The sequence below is a fragment of the Schistocerca serialis genome, chromosome 2 (assembly GCF_023864345.2).
Source record: "Schistocerca serialis cubense isolate TAMUIC-IGC-003099 chromosome 2, iqSchSeri2.2, whole genome shotgun sequence".
Classification (NCBI taxonomy): domain Eukaryota; kingdom Metazoa; phylum Arthropoda; class Insecta; order Orthoptera; family Acrididae; genus Schistocerca; species Schistocerca serialis.
In genome coordinates this window covers 398,235,159-398,248,026 of record NC_064639.1, presented here as the reverse complement: position 1 = coordinate 398,248,026, position 12,868 = coordinate 398,235,159, and the positions used below count along the sequence as shown (strand labels likewise).

Sequence of the window (12,868 nt, the reverse complement as noted above, 5' to 3'; positions counted from 1 at the left end):
TCACAAACTGTGTGTTTTAACGCAATTTTAGCAGGGTTCACTAGAATATTATGTAATAAATTCCTAAACAAATGGTGCAATGTTTTAGTGAATTTTATTTCTACAATGTATTCACTGGCATCTCATTTTTGCAGTGTTTTCATTGACATTCTGTTCTTGTAATTTTTTCAGTGACCTTTAGAAAAAAAAAGCTCTGTTTGTTTCGCAACTTCACCTGAGTGCTCAGAAGATTTACATTTACATAAAATATTTATTCTGCAGATAAAATAGTGCTTGAGATGCAGATTTTTGTTTCACGTAATGTGCTTCTTTCCCAAATTCAGTTGCTGTAAAAAGATGGGCACAGCTTACACACGAGGACCTCCTCAGTAATTGCAGTTAACTGTTCTTGGGTGAATTTCACAAACTTTCATAAAAAGCCATGTCTTAACAGAATAAAATTGTAGGATCAGTGCCAGTTTCCTTATTTGCTGAGAATATAATGATATGATTCTGTAAGTTTTCCCGGCGTATTGAATGTTCGATGAGATTTCGGGATTGCAGCTGGATCGTGTTGACCTCTTGCCATGATATTTCGGCTTGCACTCGTCCAGCCATCTTCAGGGGAGTGTCCGTCACTGGAGACTGCAAGTTACCGGAGTCAACTTATAGCAAAAAATTGGCGCGAAAATGCATGCGCATTGGTCTCTGTCACAGGAGTGTCCTCTATCGAAATCCGTGCCCTCTGGAGCTACTGTTCTATCTTTGGCACACAGGCGCATACGCTTGGTGAAAACTACAGACACTAAACAGACGTCAGATATCACCAGACATGTCATTATGAATAAATTGTCTTCTCTCAGGGGAAATTAAAGAGATCAAAATATTCGTTGTTAAATAAAAAAAAAGGTTGAGGAAAGGACTCAACCTACTTTTTATTTAACAATGAATATTTTGAGCAGACTGACGGTGTTGCCATGGGCACTCCTGTCTCGCCTTTGGTGGCAAACTTTTTTATGGAAGACTTTGAAGAAGGGGCACTAGACTCAGCAGAACTGAAACCAAAAGTTTTCTGGCGATATGTAGATGACACTTTCATAGTGTGGCCCCATTGTGAAGAAGAACTGTCATGGTTCTTGCAACATTTGAATGCAATCCACAAGAACATCCAGTTTACGATGAAAATAGAGAAGGATGGTTGCTTGCCATTTTTGGATGTCTTGGTTACTAAGAGTGGATGGGTCATTAGTGCATTCTGTCTACCGTAAGCCAACACATACAGACCTTTACTTGCTAGCGTCGAGTTATCATCCTGCACAAACTACCGGCATCCTAAGAACTTTGGCGCTCCGGGCTCATGTTGTTTCTGATGGAGACAGCCTTACAAAGGAGCTGGAACATTTAGAGTCGGGTGTTCAGAGGAAATGGTTACTCTCCACATCAGATTAGAACAGTGCTACGAAGGAAGAAACATGACCACCTACAAAATCAAGAAGATAAGGAGCTATTCAAGTCCAGGGCATTCCTTCCATACGTCGGCAACCTTTCATCTAAAATAGGCAGGATTCTAAGGAAACAAAGTTAAAATAATCTTCCAGCCACCAGCGAAGATTAGTGCCCTTCTCGGTTCAGTAAAGAACGATCTGGGTCTGCGGAAGGCCGGGATCTATAAAATTCCTTGCCAGTGTGGCAAAGCTTACATCAGTCAGACGACATGTACAGTACATGAAAGGTATGTTGAACACTAACAGCACACTCGCCTTTCGCAGCCCAATAAGTCGGCAGTAGCTGAGCATTGTATTACTACAGGACATGCTATGGATTTTTCTGTCACAAAAATCTTGGCCCCAGCAAAAACTTTATGGGATTCAGTAACTGAAGAATCTGTGGACATACGCCTAGTGCAAAAACTTATAAATCGTGATGGTTTTCAACTGGACAAGGCTTGGGACCCGGTGATGTGTCTAATTTCCTCTGAGAGAAGACAATTTATTCATAATGAGACGTTTGGCGACATCTGACGTCAGTTTTTAGCGATTCGTGCGCGCATTCCGACAGAGGGCGGACATGTAGTTTTCACCAAGCTCATGCGCCTGTGCGCCGCAGATAGAACAGTAGCTCCAGAGGGCGCGGATTTCCATAGAGGGCACTCCTGTGATGGAGGCCAATGTGCACACGTTTTCGTGCCAATTTTTTGCTCTAAGTTGACTCTGGGAACCTGCAGTCTCCAGTGACGGACACTCACCTGAAGATGGCTGGACGATTGCCAGCCTAAATATCGTGGCAAGGAGTCAACATGATCCGGCTGCAATCCCGAAATCTCAACAATATTGTGACACTTTACCATTACCTTGAAGTTCCAAAAGCACCAACATTTGTATTATGTTTTCACTATAACATATCAGAAACTGAATGACCATCTAACTGCACTATTATTAGTCTACATCTCACACCAAACTGCTTCATATGTTCCTTCATTAGCACATTCTCTGCTTGTACTGTCATATTGTGCATTCAGCTTTTTTGGACTTTGAAGACCATAGCTGTGATGTTTATAAACATGTGTGCTAAGCACCAAAAGAATGAAATTCTACTGTAAGATGATGATGATGATGATTCTACTGCATAAAAAACAGAAATTATCAGGATCAGTTGGTGTCTCCAGACTTAACCATATTGGGAACTGACGAGCCCAATTTTAAACACGTTAGGCTCCTTAATGTCCTGACCATCGTGGAAACAGCAGTAGGATTAACACTGGTTGCCACAAGGAGTGCTGTTAACTCTTTTGTTAGCCAATCTATGAAATTTGAACTTTTTGATTTAACTAATAAAAGAAGAAACATTTGTCTAGTCTAGTCCTCATGCAAAGGGCAGAAGAAAGTGGCTAACCAGAATTTTAATTTTGTCATTTAAGATAGGTAAGAAAAAAGACAAGGCTGTTTCTGCTTTGACATTCGAAAACTTTTCAAGTGTTTCATGTTTTTGACTATGCAATGTACTGGTCTAGTTTCGGAAGCATTTCAAAAACATGTTCACTGTTTCTGAAAATGGTCTCCATACAGCACTGAAAACTATTTTGTACTCATTTTTTATGTACTACATGTATTTCTTCATACAGTTGTTCCAGAAGAATTCTCTAGCTTTCACTGACTAATGTTTTGAACATATACCTCACATAGTTATAAAGTGAGACTAAATCAGTTTGAATCTTTTATTTTAAAATGACCAATACAGCTGAGATATTCATTTTTGCATTTCCTTTCAGTCAACACTCAACAAATGGGGATGAGGTTTCCTATCTTGCATGGAATTTCCAATAACTCTATGTGAAAGAAGGCCAGTCTGAGGTTCAACAACCCCCCCCCCCCCCCCCCAAAAAAAAAATAAAATAAATAAATAAAATAAAATATCAACTTGCATTTTTATATTAATTGGTCAATATCTGCCCCAAATACCACACTGCAAAAGCATGCAGTTTGCAGGAAAATTTCACTAGGTGAAATGAGAGATGGAAGTTTTCATGTACATATTTAAATGCTTATGATAACAAAAAGCTAAACTGTTTGTAAGTAATCTTCTACAAACTTAATTATTTACTATTTCAACAAGATAGCCATTACTTCACAATTTCTTCAACAGTAAAATTACTTATTTTAGTTTTAGCTTCCACTTATCTGCATGTGATAACCAAAGAGTCTCACACATGTCAAGTGCTTCCCTTCCCATACACATGCTTTATTACTGAAGACATTATCTATTAAACTGGTGAATGGGCTACAAAGGAGAGGATCAGTACGAAGTTTTGAAAGTACCAAGGTTATTAGAAATGGAGTACTTACTTGGAGCCAATAAGGATCAAGGAAGGAATCCCCATTACTTTGCCCATGAACACTTCCCAGCTTTCATCTGATGTGATTAGGGAAACGATGGATATTAATCAGGAAGGCTGGTCTGGGATTAAACCGTAAACCTTCGATAATTTCAGCATCTTATCACATCAACTCTCTTGTAAAGTCATAAATCAATAGTTCTGAAAGAGCATCACCCACAGTTAATTATCTTAATATTAGTTTTCATTAAAAAGTAGTCTAATTAGCTGAAATTCAATTTAACCAAATAAACATGGTAACATTAGTATATGACTGACTTGCTAATTTGTCTACAGTAGTGATTTGTCAGTCCACATAGTAGCATCAGCTTTCTGATGAAAGTAATTTGGATGCAGAAAAAGAGAAAGAATCATTAGTCATTTAGAACAATTTTAAGTATTAAAGTCATCTAAAGATTTTTTCGTCATGGGCCAAAGTGGTATGGATTCACACAAAGGCCACAACGAGGCAGACTACAAAGACAGTCTGACGTTTTCAACATGGGTGCAACAAGATGTTTCTATTCAACAATCAATTATCAACTTGATGGGGAAATCTTTAGATGAAGCTACCATGTCTATGTTTGCATGCAGTTTTAATACTGCTCCTTAACTTATGTCACCTCACTAAAGGAATTAATCAATACCATCGAAGAGACTGTGCACCATCTTGCAACAGACACAACAGATGAAATTTGTCTGGAGTCTTGCTGTATTTTGACTAGAGCCACACCACTGAAAAGCAACATTTCGCCTATGGGGAAGACAACCCTCCAAAAGAGCAGATGTGGATACGGCAGTAGGCGAGCTAGAGCAAGGTAATTGTACTGTGCTGACGTCACAGGAGGCATATCAAAATCAATGTTTTATTGTGTGAATCAGCTTATCACAAGATCTATAATGATCCTACCGTGTGATGCGAAAAGCAGAACTTTCATCTAACAGTTTCCTGCCAAAGGAGGTCAGTGAGAGGCTAAAACCAAATAATTCAGTTCCACCTAGACTGCATGGACTGCCCAAGATCCACAAAGGTGTGCCTTTACGTGCTACACTGAACGATACAGGAGCAGCCAGCTATGATTTGGCTGAGTATTTGGCACCTTTACTTAAACCCATTGTAGGTAAGTGTCCACATACATTTTATCAGCACATTTCAGTTGCTTAAGCTGGAAAGCAACAACTTTATCAGTTTCAATGTCTTTTCTTTTTACAAATGTGGATTCACTACATCTCACTGTTAACAGGTTTGTGACTCATTGCAGCAATGGTCAAGCACACTCTCTCCTCAACACACTTTATTTAATTAACAAGTTTTTTTAAACACTCTGATGGTGTCAGCATGGGGAGCCCTTTGACTCCCCTTGTGGCCAATCTTTTTATGGAAGATTTGGAGGAGCAAGCACTTACCTCAGCTACGTATTTTAAAACCAACAGTATTTTGGCAATATACTGACACTTTTATAGTTTGTCCTTAGGGTTTGGACAGTCTCCTAGAGTTCCTTCAAAATCTCAACTCCATACATGAAAACATAATTTTTACTATGGAGATTGAAAAAGATGGTTGGTTACTGCTTTTAGACATCTTAATTGCGACATAATGGCAAGAGTACACTTTGGGCATTCGGTATTTCGAAAACCAATTCATACAGAACTTTACTTACAAGCTACTAATCTCCACCATCTGGCAAATGAAAGGCATTCTTAAAACCTTAATTCACTAAGCCCATACTATCTCAGATACTAATAATCTGCAAATCGAACTCTAACATCCGTAAAGTGTATTTCTGAAGAATGGATATTCATCTCAGCACGTACAGAGCACTACAGGCATACAAAGAACAGAACAAGGATGAGGATGAGCTCATCAAAGCAACTGCTTATCTAGCATATGTAGGAAATGTTTCAGCAAAAATAGGCAGAATATTAAGAAGAATAAGTAATCTTTCATCATTCTTCCAAAATCTCAACACTTTTGAGATATGTCAAAGATGACACAGTTGCACACGGCAGGTACTTACAGGATTCCATGCAAAAGTGGCAATCTTATATAGGGCAAATGACACTGCAGAAGCGCACTGTAGGACATCAGTGACGTATTCACCTTCTGCAAGACATTAAGTCTGCTATGGCCGAACATTTTATAGCTACTGGGCATTTGATGAAACACAAAAACAAGAATTTTGACCCCTAAGTCAAACTTTTCAAGCTGCATCATCAGTGAATCAGTTCAAATAGACAATTGTCAGAGTTGCTTATCAACTTCTGCATAAAATCAGGTCACTGAAAAACTTCATGCTCTGCATAGCTGGCATCGTTCTATGTTTTACAGTGGGAAGACAATATACTTGATACTGATGAGATGAGCTTTCACCATGGTGGGCACAAAGAGTTGTAGCAGAAAAGCATTTGCTCTAGCAGCACATGCACAACAACAGCTGCATGCACCACACGTGCACGAGCAGGCTCTTAAATGCACGAGATCAGTGCATTTTCATCAGTATTCACCTGAAGGTGGCCAGAAAAGACTACACTGAAATATCATCATGGAACAAGACACTATGGTAAATTGCATGTAGTGCATTAAACAACACTCTCTAGTCTGTTTTCAAGGGCAACAGCCCTTACAGAGGACAATACCTGGGACAAGCGTCTTAGAGAAAACAAGTAAGTGAGAATCATTTCAAGCCATCACGTGAAAGCACACTCAGATCTTCAGGTAAACAGCCCTCCAAGACTTTTCTACTACAACGAAAGATCTAGAGATTTGACCTCTAGCTTGTGTTGAAACTGTTACTGAGATGCTTCTCGTGAGCAGTGAATCACTTTAGAATGCTAGAGGTGTTGCAAAACGTGGCAAAAATGAACGTGTAATTGAGAAATCTTTGTCATGTACAGCACTTTACAATGAAATTAGAGACTTACACTGTTGTCCAGCCCCTCTAATGAATGGTTTGAGCTCCTACTTTCGCTAGTTGTCAATGACATAACAGATGATTACATGGTCAGTTCTTATACAACCCCAGCTAGTTACAAAATGCTTCGTAATATTGATTCCTTGAAAAATTTCATCAGTATCATTTCAATGGCAGTATGATAAAAGGCTGTCCTAACCTGGGAAACATTTCAACACCTGATCACAAATAATCAATTGGCAATGGAGACTTAATTTCTTAGAGAGCATCCTATGTTACACAATTATCCAAGAGGGCCTTGAACTAACACCTATCAGTTATTTTAGTTACAATAATTGTCATGGTAGAATGTGGGTATGAATGCTTGTATTATAAGAACTTCACACATTAATGTAAAGAGAAGTGCAGTTTGTGATCTGGAACATTTTGCTAAAACCATTTTTCAAATTTAGTAATACACACACTGAACAACCACAAAGAGATTAATATATGTTCTTACAATTTTTAGCCATGGAACCTTGTAGAACTTCTCAATGACGTGAAACAAGTAAAACAGCAGCATAATCCCCGTGAACCAGAATCCTGTCATTGAGACTGTATTAAACCAGCCACCACGTGACTGCCACCACTGGTAAGATACAGAGATGCATATGAAACCAATCAGATTGAAAATCTGCAAAAGAAGATAACTTGTTAGAGCAAATTTTAAAACTGTAACAGGCTCTTAACACTACTTAAGTATATGAAGTGAACTGTACTTATAGAAGCACACTTTCTTGCCTAACAACTAGAACAAGCTAAATGTCAGCAAGGAACAGTTCAGAATCAAAGTGTCCACAGTAAGCAGGATAATATGGTGACCATTTACATGATTGGCTTTTGGATTAACCGTAAGATGTTCATGTACATGGTCTGGTTACATTAATGTGACCACCGCCTATGTCCAACATCAATGTGCAATAACCACTCTCCGACAACAGGTGGCAGCACTAACTGGAGGGTACATGAAGTGTGTCAAGGATGCAGAAAACAGTGTCATAGTCATAGTCATAATGCAGAAATGGAGGAATTTATCTGACATCCAGAACGGCATGATCACTGGCTTTCAGGTCAAGGGTGGAAGCCTTTCTGAAACTGTTTGCATGCTGTCATGTTTAATGTATACCGGACACGGCAAAATGTTGTTATCCAAAACTGCCCCCAAAGCAACTATGGTGCACCACGGGCAACAGATGACATGTTAACAACAGCTATGGAAGTGTGTACAGGCAAACAGATGTGCAACCGTTGAGCAACTGACTGCCCAGATGAACAAAGGGGCTACCAACAGTCTCTCTTCAATGATTATTCAGTGAAAATTGCTGCATATGAGCTTCTGCAGTGTGCGCCTGAATCATGCACACATGCTGACTGCTGTTCGTCAGTGATGAAGGCTGCAATTTGTACACCAGTACCGCTACTAGACATCCACTGAGTGGGAGCAGGTGGCCTTTTCGGATGAGTCGCAGTTTATGCACTACTGGACAGATGGCCATTGGCGTGTATGATTGCGACAATCTTCAGAGGGGTCTAGGCCAGAAGAGGGATCCTTAAGGTATGGGGAATGTTTTTATGGCATTCCCTGGGTGATCTCTTCATTCTGGAAGGCACAATGGATCAACCCAAGTATGCAGGTATCCTTGGGGACCATGTCCACCCCCTACATGCAGTTTGTTTTTTCCTAGGCACAATGGCATCTGCCAGCAGGGTAATGCATTGTGTCATAAGTTGCAGTGTAGTTCAAAGAGCAACAGAATGAGTTTAACACACTTCCCTGGGCACCAGACTCCCCAGATTTACACCCAATCAAGAATCTGGGGGATCACCTCAATTGGGAAGATTGTGCCTTGGATCCTCAACCAAGAATAGCACAGCTGGCCACAGCACTGGAGCTGGCCTGGCTCCACATGCCTGTCATTACCTTCCAGAACTACATTAACCATCTTCCTGCATGTCTGTGCTGCGAAAGGTGGTTATATTCAGGCTTCTAACAGTGGTTGCATTAGCATGACTGGACTGAGTATATTTAAATTTTGTAATTGGGTATCTTCAAAATTTCTTCAGCTTAAGGAAAGTTACCCTTCATTCAAGGAATCTGGCAAAATAAAAATAAATACAGAGGGAATGAGTGCAAAGTTTCACACAATCTGACTGGTCCAGTAGGAACCACAGAACATCCAAGTAAATATAAGCATCAGTTCACTATGTTGTATCTTGCCCAAAGACTATTTACACGCACTTTTAAGTTTACAGAAAATAAAGTGACAAGGTGAAAGACTGTATCTAAATATGAATGAGTAACAACTGTGTTTCATTGGCTACCTATTCAGGGCACTTTTCACTTGTCAGTCACTGGTTGACAAGCGTTTTAAAACAAAAGCGCCCATTAAGTTTCAACCAAGGACAGGTATATGCTAACAGTAGTGGGAACTTCCAAGAGGTGGAACATAAATGAAGATGAATTCTCATATGTTGATAGATGGATGAAGGTATTGTCTGGCAGCTGTGCAAGCCCTTCTAACTGCCATATGCAGACTGCTGCATATTTGCTATAAAACCAATCAACATGTTCCTGACAACCTATGTTAAAACTACAAACCACAAATGCTCTGTATCAATGAGATGAATTCATTGCACCTTTGAATTCACCCATATGACCAAAATCCACTTTAATTGACACAGAATATTAATCAATGCAGAAGACATTATGAAAGCAGATCTGTAACAACCTATACCTAACCTTCATCATCACATACTCAAATAGCAGCGCTAAGTCATTACTAACAAAACTAACTGACCAATAATAAACTTGCCTGTTATCTAAATTTTGTGCCACCTGGATTGCAAGAGTGGTTGCAGCTGAAAGAAGCACAAGTTGAGGTGGCCATACCTGTCAGAATTTTATCTTATTTACATATCTTATATTTTATGTTCATTTGAAAGGTCTGAGTGTGACCAACATTAAAAGGCTCATACTGAGGTCCACTACTGATGTGTTTTCTGTGTGAAATTTAAATGGTGCCCCAAAATTATTTGTCTATGAAACACTTGAGACAATCTGCTGGCTATGATGTGTACCAGGTGTAGAAGTATGAAACTGGAATTTGGTTGTAATAACTACATGTTTGTTGCTTAAAACAGATAAACAATATTTTATTCAAAATAATCTCTATTGCTACTTATACATTTCTCCCAACTCTCCAACAGGCTATGAATGCCACACCAAAAAAGCAGTTCTTCCTTTGAAGCAAACCAGTCAGCAAGCCATTTTCGTACATTTCCATACAAACTGAAGTGTTGTTCAGCGAGAGCGTGTCCCAGTGATTCAAACAGGTGATAATCGGATGGAGCCAAGCCTGGAGAATAAGCCGCATGCCCTAGTATTTCCCAACTGAGCACCTCTATCATTTCCCTGACCCATTTTGCTGTGTGTGACAGGGCTTTTATCATGGAGCAATATGACTGTTGCCTTTTTCCATAATCCAGTTGTTTTTCGCTTAATGCTCGATCATTTGCTGTTGGCAGCAATCAGTGTTAACGGTTTCACCAGGTTTTTGGAGCTCATAATGGATGACACCTTTCTGATTCCATGAAACACATAGCATTGTCTTCTTTCCACAGCAATTTGGTCTTGCAGTAGATGCCGATCGTTTGCCTGGATTCACCCACAATTTATGACACTTAGGATTCTAAAATATACCCATTTTTCATCACCTGTCACTATTTGTTGGAGAAACTACTCTTTTGTATCTGGCAAGTAGCATTTCACAACTTTTGTTTCGATTTGCTTGCTATCTTTTTTTTTTTCAAACAGAACCCATTTTCCCACTTTCTAAACCTTTCAACCGAAGAGAAATGGATTTCTGCGTCACATTCAATTGTTCTGAGAGTTCCTGTTGAGTGAGTATTATGTTCATCCAATAAGACCTGCAATTTGTTGTCTTCGAACTTTTTTTGTAGTTTCTGCACTCATCGTTTTTCCACATCAAAATCACCACTTTTGAATTTTTTGAACCACCCAAAACACTGTTTTCCCAAGAACATGTTGGATCACTCAGTTCCAATTGGTCAATCAGTCTGAATAACTTACGTTATGAAGAACATGAGTTTGCACAGTTTCACATGATAGAAATATTTTGTGTGTTCCGAACTTCATAAATTCACTACTGGTTTCAGTTTTAGAAAACTCTGTGCGAGTTTCCGACTCACTTTGGAGCACTATAAGCCAGTTTTATAGTTGCCTGGACTTTTTAGTCTTGATACTTTGGAACTTCAACTTATATTTCAGTTGATTGTAAGGCTATAGCACTTGTTTAGCAGCATTTTGTTATTTTAATTTTTGTTATGACAGATCAGTATTTTGAGTTACATGAATTATGGAGAGAAATTTTGCATGTGTTCCGAAATACTGAATTTTATTGCACACCAATTCAATTCTATGAACTATTAGCACAATTATATTAAATGCTTACAAACTTGTAAAGGACACTTCATTTCATTTCTTTTTCTTGCTGAATAAACAGCACAGTTTTCAGATTCAAAGAACTTTTCAGTCAATGAATCCTCGTCACTTATTAAAAGCAATTATTAATTTTCGCAAACTGTCTCTGTGCAGTTGTCTGGTACTGAACAAAAACACCAAGGCTTAGTGTAAGCTTGCACTGTCTGCCCCTTCATGCACACTATGAACCAGCTTGAGTCAAACAAGGTCACACACACACTGGATTCCTTGTGGCGGCTGGCAGAGGAATTATTTCTCAACAAATTCTCTTTAGTTCAAATGGCTCTGAGCACTATGGGACTCAATATCTGAGGTCATCAGTCCCCTAGAACTTCGAACTACTTAAACCTAACTAACCTAAGGAATGAAGGTAGATGCAGTATTTCTTGATTTCCGAAAAGCATTTGACTCAATACTGCACCTACGCTTATTGTCAAAAGTATGATCATATGGGGTATAATGTGAAGCTTTTAACTCAATAGAGGACTTTTTGGTAGGGAGGACTCAGTACATTATATTGGATGGAGAGTCATCAGACGCAGAAGTAACGTCGGGTATGCCCCAGGAAATTTTCCATATTTACTTGAATCTAAGCCGCACTTTTTTTCCAGTTTTTGTAATCCAAAAAACCGCCTGTGGCTGAGAATCGAGTGCAAAGTAAGCAGAAGTTCTGAAAAATGTTGGTAGGTGCCGCCAAAACTAACTTCTGCCATAGAATATATGTAGCGCTACACAGGCATGCTTTGCAGGCACAAAGATAAGTACTGGTGCCAAAAGCTCTGGAAAAAAAAAAAAAAAAAAAAAAAAAAAAAAAAAAAAAAAAAAAAAAAAAAAAGTGGGAGAAGAGCTTTTTTCTCCGTCCCGAGTTTCGACCAATGCATTTTCATACATTATCCAACGAAGGAAATACAGAATGATTCCAGAATACAAATTCCGTACTGTTCATCTTCGAATGTAGCAGCATTTCAATGTACAACGAAAATCCGACTGGCAAGACTGTTTGGGATGTTTGTCAATATGGGAAACTCTACGTTCTGAATTGTTTCCTACCTGTGAGAAGAGATGGTTGCTAATAGGAACTTTAATGAATTGTGAATCACATGCAGTATTCTCTTCACCATAAGTATAATACGAATAAAAACATTTTGTCATGTATTCTTTCGTGTTTACAGCTATCTCATTTAAATCCTGTCTGCCTAATAAACTACGAAACAAGAGTGAGACAACAGCAAACAGGGAAGAATACACATCATGTCATGTTTATATTTGTATTATTCTTATGCCTAATAGTGATACAGTCAGAAATGAAGCACGGCGGCAATAGACTAGATTTTTAAATCTAAGATGACTAATTTCGGTGCAGAATGTAACGTACTAAAAGAGGTGTCTGCAAAGATTTTCAAACGGAGAAAAATTTTCACTAAACTCTTGTTCAGAACATCATCTATCACACGCAGTCTATTATTTGGTTCTTGTTGATCATTATCAAAGAAAGCAGCAGTGTAAGTAACAACAAATAGCAGTCTCTTGCCATTGTTTCGCTATTGAGACGACTCTTCTTTTTTA

At 38.8% G+C, this 12,868-nt stretch overlaps 1 protein-coding gene across 1 annotated transcript in view; it reads right to left on the bottom strand.

The window, feature by feature from the left end:
* The window catches only part of LOC126457224 (CKLF-like MARVEL transmembrane domain-containing protein 8), a 39,521-nt gene that overhangs the window by 19,250 nt on the left and 7,403 nt on the right, over nt 1–12,868 (bottom strand). Inside the window, exon 3 of the mRNA XM_050093350.1 lies at nt 7,262–7,435. Coding sequence (XP_049949307.1) covers nt 7,262–7,435 — 174 coding nt within the window. The remainder of the gene's footprint in view (nt 1–7,261; nt 7,436–12,868) is intronic.